The 18184-nt window shown below is 35.3% G+C and overlaps 1 protein-coding gene across 3 annotated transcripts in view; it reads right to left on the reverse strand.

Annotated features, from left to right (window-relative positions):
- Positions 1 to 18184, reverse strand: part of QSER1 (glutamine and serine rich 1) — an 86380-nt gene that overhangs the window by 26229 nt on the left and 41967 nt on the right. For all 3 annotated transcript variants that reach the window (XM_082343664.1, XM_082343665.1, XM_082343663.1), the window contains 2 exons: positions 1489 to 1817; positions 423 to 539 (listed from right to left, as the gene is read on the reverse strand). In XM_082343664.1, coding sequence (XP_082199790.1) covers positions 423 to 539; positions 1489 to 1817 — 446 coding nt within the window. The remainder of the gene's footprint in view (positions 1 to 422; positions 540 to 1488; positions 1818 to 18184) is intronic.

Genomic DNA, 18184 nt, shown 5'->3' on the forward strand with positions numbered 1-18184 from the left:
AGCCCATATATAGATGCAATCTTATTTGGCTAATCGTCAGATGCTCACTTACTCCGTGCTATTAAACAACTACTTAGGTAGAAAATAATTCTGTAAGTCTTCTTGGTAAATCAGGATATTTGACTGGCAGAATAATCAATATAAGAGTCTCTGAGTCCATCTGAATTCTTCACAGACTAACACTAATTCCTTTCCTTTATTTAAAAAATAAAAAGTTAAGCAATTTAAGTAGCTGGTATTTAGACATTAATTTTATTTTAAAATCAGTATCATATACTCTGTAGTTCAATTTTAATATTTTATCTCAGAAATGCTCAATATACATACATTAAACAATACATTTAAATTTACATCATTCTGTATTTTACCCAGGATCACTGTCAAAAAATAGGAAGGTTAATGTAAACAAGCATTTTACTTACACTATTTGTAGCAGCAAATTCTCTTTGCCCATCTCGAATTTCAGGAACAAACTTCTGTAATAAAGCTTTTTGTACTTTCCAAATAGCTGGGGGTTCTTTTCCTGCTTTTAAAGCCTCCTGTAATAAGAAGTATTAACAACATTTATAGAAACTAGCAACATATTCTAGATTTATAGAATCTTAGAGCTGAAAGGAATCTTAAAGACCTACCTAGCTCAACCTTTTATCTTTTACCTAGCTGAACTTTTGCAGTAATTCTTTTAAGTCGGCTATTCAATCTCTGCTTAAATTCTTCCAGAAACAGGGAGCACAAACATGCAAAGTAACCCATTACCCTTTTGTATAGCTATTGGAAAGTTTTCCACTAATGATATTGTCATACATTACTTATGCAATTTTATAACAGTATGTACATATTCAAAAAGACCAGAAACAGATATGCTAAAATATTAACAACAGTTAATTGTGAATGGAAGGAATATGGATAATTTAAATATTATGTTCTTCATTGTATTTTTAATACCATTTCTCTCCACCCCAATTAAAAAATAAAATCAAAAGCAAGCAAACAAAAACCCAAAAATAAGTTTTCTTAAACACTGCTAAAAATTTCTTATATGAAATTGTAACATTCTGCAATTTGAAATTGTGAAAAAAGTCTAATTCTACTTTTACATTGTATTCCTGTTATTTTCTTTAAACTTTTAAATTAGATAAATAACCATTTTCTCCAAACTTCTAATAATACAAATGACTTGGAAGCTTTGAAAAAAATTAACATTTCAAAACTGCTCTAATTACTAGTAGCTAAATGCAATATACTGACCAGTCAGAAATACACAAAACTCAGAGATGAGTTAAAATTATTTTAAGCTATTTTCCTTTTCAAAATACCTGACAGCTCTAGTTTGATTTCATTATTTAACAATTATGACAACAGAATAATTACAAAAATATAACTTTTCACAATTCAAGCTAGATGCATGGTACTAAAAGTCATCATGAAGGCTACCATAGGGCACGCCCATTAAGCTATGACCTTTATACCTGTGAACATTCACATCACCTTAAAAGTCTCTATGTCTTCTATCTTTACCACAAATTCATCACGCTCTCTGTATTGGCCTTCTCCTCCACTTTCTGTGTTCTCCTCATCTGTAAAACCTTCTATGGCAACAGTGTCCTGTCCTTTTGCAAACTGGTCTGAAGGAAGACCATCAAGTTCGATGGACTTTGGGGGTTCTGCAGAGTTTATATTTTCCAGGATATTTACTGCAGATGAAGTAGAGTAGAGAGGTTCTTGCTTAACTGCACCCACAGTGGTGGAGGAAGTAGTAGCAGTACCAGTGGTATTGGCAGTTGGACTAGTAGTTGCCACCTGTAGGGCTTCTGAAACTAGATCAAGCAAATGCAAATTAGTAATACAAATTATTAAACATTTACTTGCTTTGAGTAAAATCTGAACAGTTTACAAAGAAAGAGCTTATTATTTTTGCCATCAAATTGTTTGAAACAATGAAATTAAAGAATGGTTGTTAACTTCCAAGAACCGAAGTGATGAGAATTACATCTGGATGACAATTAGACAGAGAACAAAAAAGTGATGCAAGACAAGGAAGGGTCAGCCAACTGAAACTGTGAATTCCTAGAAGAAGAAAAGCTGACTGGACGTGGAAAACAAAAACAGCACCCCCCCAAATACTTTGAAATAGCAGTAGAAGCTACCGAAATAAAAAGGATTATAAAGTAATGTTATGAAAAACTGTATGCTAACAAATAACTTAGATGAAATGGACAAATTCCTAGAAAGACACAAACTACCAAAAGAACTCAAGGAGAAAGAGAACATCTGAATAGACCAATAACAAGGGAAAAAAAGAAATTAAGAACATCCCACAAAGATAAGCACAGACCCAAATGGGTACACAGGTGGGTTCTATCAACAGTTAAGTAAGAATTAATACCAATCCATTATAAACTCTAAAAAATAAGAGGAAACACTTCCCAACTCATTCAAGGCCAGTATTATTCCAGACAAAAATATCATGAAAAAACTACAGACCAGTATCCCTTATGAATACAAACACAAAAACCTTCAGCAAAATATGAGCAAATATACCAATATATAAAAGAATTATACATCATAACCAAGTGGCTTTTATCCTAGGAATGCATGCTTGGTTTTTAACAGCTGAAAATCAATCAATCACCATATTAATATAATAAAGGACAAAACCACAGGATCATCAGAATAGGTACAGAAAAAGCATTTGGCAAAATTCAGTATCATGAATTTAAACACTTTCATGATAAAAACACTCAAGAACCTAAAAATAGAAGGGAACTTCTTCAACCTGATAAAGGCCATCTACAAAAAACCCACAGCTAACATCATACCTAATGGTAAAAAATGAGCTGCTTCCCCCTAAGAAGGATGTCTGAAGAAATAAAACTGTATTTGCAGATGAAATGATCTTGTATACAGAAAGTCCTAAGGAATCCACTAAAAAACTATTAGAATAAATAAATTTAGCAAGTTTGCAGGGCATAAGATAAATATATAAAAATCAACTGTATTTCGAAATGCTTGCAATGAGCCATCCAAAAACGAATTTAGAACAAAATTCCATTTATAATATCATCAAAAAGAAGAAACTATTTAGGAATAAATTTAACGAAAGAAGTACAAAGTTTACATTCTGAGACCTATAAACATTGTTGAAAGAATTAAAGGTCTAAATAAGTGGAAGAACATCCTGTGCTCATGGATAGGAAATCTCAACGTTGTAAAGATGGCAATACTCCCAAATTGATTAAAAGAATCAAGGACTTCCCTGTCGGTCCAGTGGTTAAGACTCCATGCTTCCACCCGTACTGTAGGGGGTGTGGGTTCGATCCCTGGCCAGGGAACTAAGATTCTATATGCTGTATGGTGCAGCCAAAAAAAAAAAAAAAAAAAAAAAAAAAAAGAATCCGCATAATCCCTATAAAAATCCTAGCTGCATTTTTGGCAGAAGCTGACAAACTATTCCTAAAATTCATATGGAAATGCAAGAGAGCCAGAATAGCCAAAAAAAAAATCCTGCAAACAAAGAATAAAGTTGGAAGACTCACATTTCAGAAATTTCAAAACTTTACCACAAAGCTTTAGTAATTAAGACAGTGTGATAGTGGCATAAGGATAGACATATAGATCAAGAGTAGAATTAAAGTCCAGAAATAAACTCTGTATTTATGGTCAAATGATTTTCAACAAGGGTGCCAAAACCATTCAATGGGGGAAGAATGAAAACGCTTTTTAACAAATGGTGCTGGGACAACTGGATAGGAATGAAGAATCAAGTTGGATGTCTACCTCACACCATATACAAAAATTAACTGAAAGTGGATCATAGACATAAATGTGGAAGTTAAAATCATGAAACTCTTAAAAGAAAAATAGGTGTAAATTTTCATGACCCTACAAAGTAACAAAAGAAAAAAATAAGCTGGACTTCATCAAAATTTAAAACTTGTGCTGCGGGCTTCCCTGGTGGCACAGTGGTTAAGAATCTGCCTGCCAATGCAGGGGACACGGGTTCGAGCCCTGGTCTGGGAAGATCCCACATGCTGCGGAGGAACTAAGGCCGTGTGCCGCAACTACTTAGCCTGCGCTCTAGAGCCCGCGAGCCACAACTACTGAGCCTGCGTGCCACAACTACTGAAGCCCGGGCGAGTAGAGCCTGTGCTCTGCAACAAGAGAAGCCACCGCAATGAGAAGCCTGCACACCATGACGAAGAGTAGCCCCCGTTCGCCACAACTAGAGAAAGCCTGCGTGCAGCAACGAGACCCAACACAGCCAAAAATAAATAAATAAATAAATTTATATATTAAAAAAAAACTTGTGCTGCAATTGATGCCATCACAAAAGTGGAAAGATAACCTACAGAATGGGAAACACTGCTTACAAATCATGTACTTGCCAGAGATTTGTATCCAGGATATATAAAGAACTCATACAACTCAATGATAAAAAAGACAAATAACCCAATTTAAAAAGTGAGCGAGGGCTTCCCTGGTGGCGCAGTGGTTAAGAACCCACCTGCCAATGCAGGGGACACGGTTCGAGCCCTGGTCTGGGAAGATCCCACATGCCGCGGAGCAACTAAGCCCGTGCACCACAACTACTGAGCCTGTGCTCTAGGGCCCGTGTGCCAAAACTACTGAGCCCACGTGCCACAGCTACTGAAGCCCGTGGGCCTAGAGCCCGTGCTCCACAACAAGAGAAGCCACTGCAATGAGAAGCCCGCGCACCGCAACGAAGAGTAGCTCCCACTCCCCGCAACTAGAGAAAGCCTGCGCGCAGCAACAAAGACCCAACACAGCCTAAATAAATAAATAAATAAATAAAATTTATTTTTTAAAAAAAGAAAGTGAGTTAGGGACCTATTTGTCCAAAGATATAAAAATTGTCAATAAGCACATGAAAGGCCGTTCAACACTATAAGTCCTTAGCTCAACGCAACTTCAGTAGATAATTGCAATCTCACAGCTATTAGGATAGCTACAAAAAATACAGGCAATAACATGCTAGCAGGTGTGAGGAGAAACTAGAACCCTTGTACCTTGATGCAGAGAATGTAAAATGGTACAGCCACTATGGAAAACAGTTCGGCCATTCCTCAAAATGTTAAGCATGAAATTACCATATGACCAAGGAATTCCACTTCTAAATTCCACTTTCTAAATAAATAAATCCACACAAATACCTGGTATGAGTGTTGACAGCAGCATTATTCCTAATGGCCAAAAAGTGGAAAAAACCCAAATGTCCATCAACTGATGAATGGATACACAAAATGTGGTATATCCACATTATTAGGGAATAAAAAGGAATGAAGTACTGATATATGCTACAACATGAATAAACACTGAAAACATTACATTAAATGAAAGAAGCTAGTCACAAAAGGTCAAATATTATATGATTTCTTTTACATGAAATGTCCAAAAAAGGGCAAATCTATAGAGAAGATAGATTAGTGGTTGCCTATCATTGGGTGTGAGTGTGGGTGTGGGGACTGACTAATAATGGGTTTCTTTTTGGATGATGAAAATATTCTAAAATTAGATTGTGGTCACGGTTATACAACTCTACAAAACCACTGAATTGTACACTTTAAATGGGTGGATGTTATGATATGTGAATTATAATTTAACAAAGCTGTTATAAAAGGACTTTGAAGCCTAGAGCTGATAGAGAAGCTCCAGGTTGAGAAACAAATATAAAGAACATGTAGCACTGCAGCGGTAATTTTGAGTAGTGCTGATGAACTAAAATAATAACATATACAATAATAAGTAAATAAAACAGGAAGGGCAGTGATCCCCTTGCTTATGCTGAGCTGTAGGCAGCAGGGGTGGCTTGATCACAGGCCAAAATGGAAAAACTGTTCCCTGAAGAAAGTGAACTCTACCTGCCTACAGGAGGGGTTGAGAGGGAATCAAAGCAGAGCCCAACACAAATCCAGACCTATGAAACACAGAAGAAAATGGAAAAGCAGATAGGCAAGGGAAATGAGTGAACTACAGTGCTTGGCAACTAGAGTACATCTCTCCCGTATTCTAGCTAATTAGGGGGGAGGAGGGGCTGGGGGGGAGGGTATAGGAGCTGTCACCAGCCAGCCTACCTGATCTGTATCCCAAATTAAAACTATCCTCATACATTTATATGACTCCTCCCAATCAAAGGGAGAGGCCTGTTGAGGAAATACAAATGAATAATCTAATTATCAAGTCACTCTGCTGTGTATCTTGAACTTATACAGCCTGTACGTCAATCATATCTCAGTAACAATGAGAAAATAATCTAATCATTCAAGATTAGATTACAGAATTTTATCCTAATGTAATATATTTTTATGCTACTATAACTATACATCATACTTTCTGCCTCAAAAATGTATATAAATGGAAATCAATTTTTTATGTCTTGTGACTGGAAGGCTCTATATATTAAACACTTCTAACATGATAATACTTATAATACATTATAATACCGTAGATCTAAATTAATATTTTTTCAAATTTAATGTAAAACAAATGTAAATGTAAAAAGAATGCTTCTTTTGAGTGGATGTGGCATTTAAAACTTACTCGTTTATGGACTCATGGGTGAATATTACTTATTGAGATAGGTTTTACAACCAATTTTATTTCTGTCCTTCATTTTTATTGATAAAGGAACTGGGAAACATTGTTCTTATAAATAATGGATGAATGAAGGAATAAAAGGGATTTTATTATAGCAATGTCACTGAATTTTGAAAATACACTCTAAGTTACATGGCAAAACAAATCACATAGCTATCTATGAACAAAAACAGAGATACGGCCACCAGCAGACCCTCAGAAAAGGAAAATTGTAAGGGACATGCTTTAGTCATAAGCTTGTCATCCCAAGGAGATGTGAGGTGCAAGAAAGAATGGAGGGCAATATGGTAAATATATAAATAAACCTAAGCAAACACTGACTATTTAATACACAATTTCTTGTTGAGTATTAGAAAACAGAATAGAATTAAAATACGTGGGGGAATTCCCTGGTGGTCCAGTGGTTAGGACTCCGCACCTCTACTGCCGGGAGACAGGGTTTGATTCCTGGTTGGGGAACTAAGATCCCGCAAGCCACGTGGCGCGGCCAGAAAGAAAAAAACGCAAATATTAAAATACATGGTAACATTAAAGTTAGGAGGGGGTAAAATGGAGTTTTAGTGCTCAGAGTCTTTATGTTATTCAGGAGGAGAGTAAGATACTAATAGATTTTGAGAAAAGTGAAAATGCATATTGTAATCCCTATTATCTCCAGGTAAAGAACAGAAATATTTCATCAAAATCATCAGGGCGGGTGAGAGGGTAGGTAAAGATAAGAATGAAATAAGACTGATCATGTATTGATGATTACTGAAACTGAGTGATTCATAAATCGGTTAATTATACCAATCTTTGTAACTTTATGTTTGAAATTTCCGTAATAAAAAGTTAAGGAAATATTTTATAAAAAGAATAGCTTCCAAATTAGCGGAAGGAAAAACTTATCAATACTGTATGATGCTCTTTATGAGAAGTTTTAAAATGAGCCAAACAAAAGTATAGGGATACATACACAGGTGGTAAAATTTATAAAAGAAAAGCAAGGAAGTGATTACCATCCAACTCAGACAGTGGTTAGTTCTACAGATTATGAGCTGGATTTACTTTAACACTCAATTTATTTTTGAACTTTCTTGCTTTCTAATGAGTAGCATTTAACACCATAAATTTTCTTCTTTGCCCCACACATTCCTGGCACATCCCCTTGGTTCCAAAATATAATGCTCCACTGTCCTAAGTGAGTTGTCATTTCAGCTTTGGTTTCCTTTTAAAGCCATGAGTTATTTAGAAGTTAGCAGAAGTTATTTAGAAGTTTTAGAAAGAAAAACTTACTTTTATTTCTTTGTCTCTTTTTTCCTTTCTGCTCTTCTTTTATGAAATTACTGCACTGTGGTCAGGGAATATATCTTAACTAATATCTGCATTTACAAATTTATGGGAATTTTCTGTGTGTTTTCCTTATGTGTATCATATTTCCATATGTGAGTTATATCTCACAAGAAAAAAATGTGAAAGAAGAGATATGGAAAATATACTAAAAATGCTAACAATAACAAAAAGATTAGTATGGCAATATTAAAAACCGAAATGAGAAATTAAATGTGAAAAAGAGAGATTTTATTATGCTAAAAGGAAATTTAACTGTAGTAAAATTTTAAACACCCAATTACATGGGTTCAAAACATCAACTACACAGTATTAGAAAAACAATAAAACATAGTTGTATACTTTAACACACCGTTTTCAAGAATCAACAGATGAAGCAATCTAAAAACAAATAAGGATAGGGAGGATTTAAAAAAACCTTTTTATTAAAGATTTAAAACATACATAAAAGTAGAGTATACAAACCCTCACATACCATAACCCAACTGTAACAAGCACAAACATTTTGATAAATTTATCTTTCTGTCATCTCTTTTATATTTGCTGGGATAGTTTAAGGCAAATTCCAGACCTATCATTTACTTGCAACATGTACATATACATTTTCTTAAATAACCTAATATCATTTATTACATTACACAAAAAATAAAAAGATATAAAGGACTTGAACAATATTACAAATAAAACCTATTAGCACTTGGTACTCATGGGATATTTATAAAAATTGACCATTTACCAAGCTACTAACACAATTTCCACAAATTTCAAAATGTAGATATTACTTAAGCCATATTCCTTTGACCACAATACAACAGGGCCATAAGTTAGTACTAAAGGAATACCAAAAACAACAAAAAAACCAAAAATCTACTGGGAAACAGGCAAAACCCCACTATTCTTAATAACTCTTGGGTTAAAAGGAAATCAAATGAAATGACAAACCATTTAGAAAGGACAGTGAGAGCATTAAAAATTGAAACCAGAGGGATAGAGCCAGAGTGTGGTGAAAAAAAAAGGAAACTTACAACTTGAATGCCATTCATTAGACAGCAAACAAATAACAAACTAGCCAGCAAGAGAATATTCAACCCAGGGAAGATAGGGAAAAAGAACTGATAAAAGCAGAAATTAAGAAAAAGTGAGTAAAAAATGATAGGAGCAAAAAAAAAAAACCAAAAACAAAAGTACATTGGTTCTTTGAAAAGAACCATTAAATAGGCAAATCTTCCAAAAATTGATAAGGAAAAAGATTCAAATAATCACTTGGAACAAGAAAGAGAACATATCTACAGAAACAGAGGAGACTACAAACTTATGAGGTAACAGTATGTACAACTTTATAACAACAAATTTTAAAATCTAAATGAAAGAGATGATTTTACTAGAAAATATGCCATTCTTAAATTGACCCAGATAGATCAAACTATCAGGAAAAAACTAGAAAGTCCCAGATATATTCTTAGAAATCCCAATTATATATAATAAGCTTTTTCAAATTTAAACAAATATAAAAACTTTCCTAATTCAATTTGTAAGGTCACCATATTCCTGAATACAAAAGTGAACAAGATTAAGACAAAAAATACTATACATTCACTTCATTTATGAATCTAGGTGTAAAAATCCCAAATAAAATACTAGCAACTTAAATCTTACAGTGGACTAAAGCAATTCATCATGACCAAGCAGAGTTCATGGTAGAAATTTTTACAAAGAGGTTTAGCATTAAGAAATCAAGTAATAGATGAATGTGGGGGTAAAAGAAAGCAGATTTATCAGAACCAGCTCAAAAAAGCATCTGACAAAATTCAATGCTCACTGTTAATTTTTAAAAAATCTTAAGAACTTCAAAACATAAGGATATCTTCTTAAAGAGTATGGTATACTAGAAACTGACAAATATATTTCATAGTCAAACACTACATATTTTACTAAATATCAAGAAGGAGGCCAGGATGCTTGCTATCATTGCTACTATTAAACAACAGAGGCCTGAGCCAATAAGATAAGTCACCAAAAAAAAAAAAAGAAACAGATAAGTTACCATTATTTTTAGAAGATATAATTATCTGCTTAAGAGTGCAAGAGAATCAGGTGGAAAAACTGTTAAAATAGAAATTCAACAAAAATGCGAAACCCACGATGGAGACACAAAAATCAATCATTGCCATATATTATCAGTAACCAATGAGAGAACACTATGGGGAAAATTATATTTAAAATACTAGTAAAACTATAATATAGAATATCTATGTGGAAAAAATGATAAGATATTAAAAGACATAAAATGACATCTGAATAAGTAGAAAAACACTACATTCCATAAGTGGATGAGAAGACAATATTGTAAAGATAACAATTCTCCCTTAAAATTAATTTATGAATTCAATGTAATCACAATCAAAATCTCAAAACATTGAAGAGGCTCCTACTGGCCCGTTACAGGACAGTTTGAGCATCAGAAATAACGACTGTAACCTGTAAGACAATAAATTTTTAAAAATTCATGAAAGGCTTCTGGTGCCAACCAAGATGAAGTTAAGTCCACTAGACCTACTTATTACAAATAAAAACTCTGGACAAAACATAAAATGCAACTACGTGAAGACTCTGCAAAGTTAGTAACTGCAGGCAGACTGGGGAGGGAAGCCCAAACTGAAATAATCTTTATATAGAGGTGTTTCCTCACTTTCCTTCCTCTCTTATCACCTAGCATTGACTAGAGGGTGGCCCCTATGCAGAACTACACAGGACACAGACAACATAAACTCCAAGAAAATCTGTCTTTCTGGACAGAGGAGTGGGGAAAGGAGCCCCATGCAAAGTGAGAATGTGGGGGGCCACTGTCATTTCTTTTTTCTTCTCTTTCTCTCTCCCAGCCCTGCCCCAAGGGCAACCCAAGTCACAGAGCTGCAACGCAGAGGCAGTAAACCTGACATTTTAAACCCGAACAGAAGACCTGTCTTTTTGGTGTACCAGAGGCACCTGGATGGGGCATGGGCTCCTATGGCATGAAGAGAGTAGAAAATGTTGTATGTCAATTATATCTCAATAAAGTTGGGGGAAAACATGTAGGAGGATTCCCTGTCCTTTTTTCTCTTCTCTCAATGTGCTGCCCCAAGGGCAGTCCTAGTTGTACAGAACTGTGTTAAAGCATAAGCAGCTAAAAAAAATCCAAGGAAAATTCCAGCTTTCTAGCCAAATGTCTAGGAAAGGGAACCCTGAGAGCTGGGCATGTAGGGAAATTCCCAAGGAAGAGAGAACTGGAGAGTGGTATCCTCTAATTCTGTGCATGAACCCACACAAATCTTAGTTTCATGCCTAAACTGCACATATGCAGAATAGACCCAAACTAGTATAGCAAAGTCTTTGAGATCTAAACTATAACAAACTCTACCATCCACCCAAGTTCCAGACTAACTGCTCTGACAGATCCAAAGCACCAGAGCAAAGGCTTTGAAAACTGAACTAACTTCAGACCATCACTCAAAGGTGAGACAGAACTTATGGTCTGACTGCTTGCTAAAACAAAACAAATCAACATTCTGCAGAGGATTTTAATAGAACCCAGAGTCTTACAGTATTGTACTCAAAATGTCCAGGATATAATCCAAGACTGCTCAATATATTAAGAACCAGAAAAATGTGACCAATCTTCAAAGGGAAAAGATAATTGGCAGATGCCACTCTAAGGTGACTCAGATGTTAAAATTATCAAAGACTTGAAGGCAGCTATCATAATCATGCTCCCTGAGGTAAGGTGAACATACTTTTGAAATGAATGGAAATATGTAAGTTCTCAGCAGAGAAACTGGAACTAGAAAAAAGAACCAAATATAAATTTTAGAATTGAAAAAAATATCTGAAATAAAAAATTCACTGGATAGGCTCAGTATCAGAATTGAGAAGGCAAAAAAGTCAATGAACTTGAAGACAGACCAACAGAAATTATACAATCTGAAGAACAGAGGGGGAAAAAAAGATTGAAAAAGAAATAAACAGAACCTCAGGAACCTGAGTAACAATATAAAAATATTTTACATTTATGTCATTGGAGTCCCATAGGAGAGAAAGAGATGGGTGCAGAAAAAAATAATGCCCCCAAACTTCTCTAATTTGGAAAAAGATATACATTTTACAGAATCAAAAAGCTCAATGAACTCCAAACAGGATAAACCTTATCCAGACAAATAATTACAATCCTGAAAATCAAAGAAAAAGTCTTAAAAATGGAAAACTTCTTTGTGTTGAAAGGAAATGATACCAGAGGGAAACCTGGAACATCAGGAATAAAGGAAGTGCAACAGCAATTATAACTATCTGGGTAAATATAATAGACTATTTTGCTCCTGTTAAGTTATTTAGAATATATATGACTGTTGAAAGCAAAAATTACTTCTCTATCAGGGTTTTCAATATATGTAGAGGTAATATATAGGACAGATATATATAACATAAGGGCAAGGGTAAAGAGATCTCTATGGTTTTTAGGTTTTTACATTTTAAGTAGCAAAAATATTAACTAAGTGGATTGAAATCACTATGTCAACCACTAAAAACATAATACAAAAAGATATAGCCGGGCTTCCCTGGTGGCGCAGTGGTTGGGAGTCTGCCTGCCGGTGCGGGGGACACGGGTTCGAGCCCTGGTCTGGGAAGATCCCACATGCCGCGGAGCGACTAAGCCTGTGAGCCACAATTGCTGAGCCTGCGCGTCTGGAGCCTGTGCTCCGCAACGGGAGAGGCCGCGATAGTGAGAGGCCTGCGCACCGCGATGAAGAGTGGCCCCCACTTGCCGCAACTAGAGGAAGCCCTCACACAGAGGCGAGGACCCAACACAGCCATAAATAAATAAATAAATAAATTAATTAATTAATTAATTAATTAAAAAAAAAAGATATAGCCAAAAAAAAAGAGATAAATTTAAAAATAAAATGGTAAAAAGTTCAAATAATTTTTTTTTTAAAGATAGGAAAGAGGAGACAGGAACAAGAAAGGGGGGAAACAGAAAATGATAAAATGGAAGATTGAACTATATCAATAATTACATTAAATGTAAATGGTCTAAACATACTAGCTGAAAGACAGAGATTATGAGATTACAGTTTTTTAAAAAAAGACAAAATTGAACTATATACTGTCTACAAAATACCCATATTAAATATAACGTCACAGATAGGTTAAAGGTAAAGGATGGAAAAAGATATACATGCAATTCATCAAAAGAAACCTGGAGAGGCTACACTGATAACAGACAAAGTAGACTTCAGAATAAAGATTGTTACCAAGGATAAAGAAGGATATTATATACTGATAAAAGGGTCAATTTGCTAAGACTTAACAATCCTAACTGTGTACATATCTAAAAACAGAGGTCAAAATACACAAAGCAATAACAGATAGAAATGAAAAGCAAAACAGACAAATCTACAAGCATACTTGGAAGCTTTGGAAATCCTCTCGCAGTAATTGACAGAACAAGTAAACAGATAATCAGCAAGGAGAAGAATCTGAACAGCATTAACAACCAACTTGATCTAATTGACATTTATACAACAATCCACACAACAGCAGAATACACATTCTTTTAAAGTGCACTGGAACATTTATCAAGATCAACCATATTCTGGGCTATAAAGCTAACCTTAAAAATTTTAAAGAATTGAAATTACACAAAGTAGAAATCAATAAAGGACAGATGTCTGGAAAATTCCCAAATATTTGAATATCTTTAAATATGATTCTAAATAACTCATAGATCAAAAAGAAAGCACCAAATGGAATTTTTAAAACTTTTGGAACAAAAGAAAATGAAAACAAATAATAAAAATAAAATCTGTGGGATATAGCTAAAGCAGGGCTTAGAGAGAAGTTTGTAACATTAAATGCTTAAAGCAGAAAAGAATAGAGGTCTGAAATCAGCAATTTAGGCTTCTACCATATGAAACTAGAAAAAAAGTACTAGCGTATAATAAACCAAAATCAAACAGAAAAAGGAATTAATGAAAATAGCAGAAATCAGTGAAATTGTCAACAAAGGAGAAAAATCAATGACACTAAAAGCTGGTCTTTTGAAGAGATCAATAAAATTAATAAACTTCTATCTAGACTAACGAAGATGAAGAGAGAAGACACAAATGACCAACATCAAGACTGTAAGAGTGGGACCCGTGCACTACAACTACTGAGCCTGTGTGCCACAACTACCGAAGCCCGCATGCCTAGAGCCCGTGCTCCGCAACACGAGAAGCCACTGCAATGAGAAGCCCATGCACCGCAATGAAGAGTAGCCCCCCACTCGCTGCAACTAGAGAAAGCCCACGTGCACCAACAAAGACCCAGTGCAGCCAAAAATAAATAAATAAACATTTTTTTTAAAAAGGCCATATTTTATTTAAAAAAAAAGACTAAGAGTGGGAGTCACTACAGGACCTACAGAAATTAAAAAGATAACAAGGAAATGCTACTAACAACTCTATATTCATAAATTTGACAACTTAATGAAACGGACCAATTCCTTCAAAGATACGAAACACAGTCAAGAAGAAATAGACTAGTTGAATAGTTCTGTCAGAGAAATTTAATTCATAGAAAACTCCAGGTCCAGATGGTTTCACTAGCAAATTCAACCAAACATTTGGGGAAGAAACAATACTACCCAATCTCTTGCAGAAAATAGAGAAGAAGGGAATACTCCCCAACTCACTTATGAGGTCAGCAATAACCAGATACCAAAACCAGACAAAGTCATTACAAAAAGAATACTACAGACTAATATTCATTGTGAACACAGATGCAAAAAAATTAGAAAATTGAATCCATCAATGTATAAATGAGATAATACATCACAGTCAGTGGAGTTTATCCTGAGAATGCAAGGCCACAGATACATTTAACAATCAATGTAACTTACCATACTGACAGACTACAGAAGAAAACTACATGATCATTTAAATAGATGAAGAAAAAGCATTTGACAAAATTCAACCTCCATTCTATTATAAAAACTGTTGGCAAACTATAAAATATAAGGAACTTCTTTAATGCAATAAAAAAAGGCATCTACAAAAACCTACAGTGAACATCATAGTTAATGGTGAAAGATTGATTTCTTTCTCCCAAAGATCAAGAACATGTTCAGGATGTCCACATTCAGCACTCTTATTAAACACTGTATAGGAAGTCCTGTATATTAAGACAGGAATGAAAAAGGCATTAGACTGGAAAAGAAGAAATAAAACTATCCTTATTTGCAGATGACATCATTTTCTACATAGAAAATCCTATGGAATCTAATTTTTAAAAACCATTTTTTTTTTTGGCCATGCCACATTGCTTATGGGATCTTAGTTCCCCAACCAGGGATCGAACCTGTGCCCCCTGCAGTGGAATCGCAGAGTCCCAACCACTAGACCGCCAGGGAATTCCCATTAAAAAAATCTTAAAATAAATCAGTTGTGCGGATTTAAGATCAATGTATAAAAAATAACTATTTTTATAATCTACTAATGCATAATTGGAATTTGAAAATTTTAGAAAGTGTCACTTACAATAAATAGCACCCCAAAAAACTTAGGAATAAATCTAACAAAGCAGGATCTATATGTCAAAAACTACACAAGGCTAGTGAGAGAAATCACATGTGTGCATGAATTAAGGCTCAATATATTGTTAACAGTTTAGTGTTCCTCAAATTGCCACAGATTCAAGGAAATCAAAATCCCAGAAGGATTTTTTTGTAGATACCAACAGCTGACTTGAACATTTAAATGGAAAAGGAAAGGAACTAGAATAGGCAAAACAATTTTGAAAAAGAACAAATTTGGAAGACTCACACTGCCTTATTTCATTCAAGATTTACTGTAAAGCTATAGCAATTAAGACAGTGTGGTACTGGTGAAAGCATAAACACATAGATCAATGTGACAGAATTGAGAGTCCAGAAATAGATTCATACAAATATGAATTCATACAATTAATTTTTGACAAAGGTGCAAAAAGCACTCAATGGAGAAAGGACTGTCTTTTCAACAAATGTGTTGGAAAAGCTGGACTTCTATGTGCAAAAAAATTAACTTCAACCCATACCACATATCTTATACCAAAAAAAAAAAAAAAAAAAAATTCAAAAGGGACCCTAGACTTAAATGTAAAATGCAAAACTCTAAAATTCCTAGAAGAAAACAGGAGAAAATTTTTGTGACTATGGGCTAGGCAAAGATTTCTTAGGATACAAAAAGTGCAAATCATAAAAGGAAAAATGGATAAACTAGACCTTGCTGCAATTTAAAACTTCTGCCCTTCAGAAATATTTAAGGGCTGTGGGAATTTAGAGGATATAAGCACTAATTCTGCCAGGAGTAAATTCCACAAAGTGACTTTGAAGATGGTCTTCAAAGATAACTAAGTGTCTGCTGGGCTAAAAAATCAAGAGGAAGGCCTAGGTAGAGAAAAACCTGCCCAAAAGGAGCACAATTGTGACAGGGGCTCACAGGTCCAAGGAACAATGAGAAATTCAGTTGTCACAGAAGAGGGGAAGTGCAAAGGGTGGAGCAAGAGTGAAACATGGAAAGGGAGAATTTTTACACATTATTTTAATTTTTTCCCATGGAGCAACAAGAAGCATTTCAAAGCAGAGAAGTAACAATTGGTTTTCCTTTTTTATAAAGATAAGTGTGATGACAATGTGGAGGACGGACTAGTGTAGAGACTGATGGGAAGGATTCTAATGAGAAGTCTGTTGCAATAGTCCAAGCAAGAGATGATGAGTTCTCACAGATGAGGAGGCAATGGGGATGGTAAAGGGAGAACTTCAAAGACCTATTAGTAAGGATCGGGTTGATGGTGGTGATTTTTAACTAAAAATGAGATAATAACTGTTGTCTGGAAGAAACTAGTTCTAGATTCATGTTTTATAACAGAGATTATAAAATGTTTGCTCTAGGAACATAGGAGGGAATATAACAGTAATTGCAAAGAACTCTGAATTGGGGGAATAGAGTGTAAAACCTTACTAGGATTAGCCACATCTGTACTGTTTTGACTCTAACAATGATTTTCCATTATGCTAATTTCCTTGTATAACAAAATGAGAATTCTTTACAAATGTTTTAGCAGAAATTTATGCTAATAGAATATTTGGGATACCAGCTGTTTCATATTACTTTAGTAGTTAAAAAGGTAGTCTCAAATCTGGAGAGAAGCTGAAAAGTACATCACAAAACAAGGTTTTACTCATAAAGCACCACTCTATTCATACAAAAGAGGTAGGCAGGGGCTTCCCTGGTGGTGCAGTGGTTAAGAATCCGCCTGCCAATGCAGGGAACATGGGTTCAAGTCCTGGTCTGAGAAGATCCCACATGCCATGGAGCGATTAAGCCCGTGCGCCACAACTACTGAGCCTGCACTCAAGAGCCCGGGAGCCACAACTACTGAGGCCACATGCCACAACTACTGAAGCCTGCACAGGTGTGCTCCGCAACAAAGACAAGCCACCGCAATGAGAAGCCCGTGCACCGCAACGAACGGTAGCCCCCGCTCACCGCAACTAGAGAAAAGCCCGCATGCAGCAACAAAGACCCAACACAGCCAAAAAATAAATAAATTAAAAAAAAAAAAAAAAGAGGTAGGCAGGAATACAGGTTCTAGAACTAGATAAACCTGAGTTTGGATTTCAGCTCTGTCATTTACTGACTGTATAGACCTGGAAAATTCATTTAGTCTGTTATATCATCTGTATATTGGAGATAACAAAGCACATCTTACAGCACTGCTAATAGTTCCTGGCACAGAGGTGGTAGTTATTTTACTGTTATAAGTACTTTTTTCCTTAGCATTATTTTTTTTTTAAAGCTTTTGTTTTTTCAAATTTATTTATTTTATTTTTATTTATTTTTGGCTGTTGGGTCTTTGTTGCTGTGCGCAGGCTTTCTCTAGTTGTGGCAACCGGGGGCTACTCTGCGTTGCAGTGCACAGGCTTTTCATTGCGGTGGCTTCTCTTGTTGTGAAGCATGGGCTCTAGGTGCGCGGGCTTCAGTAGTTGTTGCTCGCAGGCTCAGTAGTTGTGGCTCGTGGGCTCTAGAATGTAAGCTCAGTACTTGTGGCACACGGGCCCAGTCACTCTGCAGCATGTGGGATCCTCCCGGACCAGGGCTCGAACTCGTGTCTCCTGCATTGGCAGGCGGATTCCTAACCACCACACCACCAGGGAAGCCCAGCATGTTCTTTAAAATAGTAACTTTTA

The sequence above is a fragment of the Balaenoptera borealis genome, assembly GCF_965194805.1.
Source record: "Balaenoptera borealis genome assembly, chromosome: 11".
NCBI classification, from domain to species: Eukaryota; Metazoa; Chordata; class Mammalia; order Artiodactyla; family Balaenopteridae; genus Balaenoptera; species Balaenoptera borealis.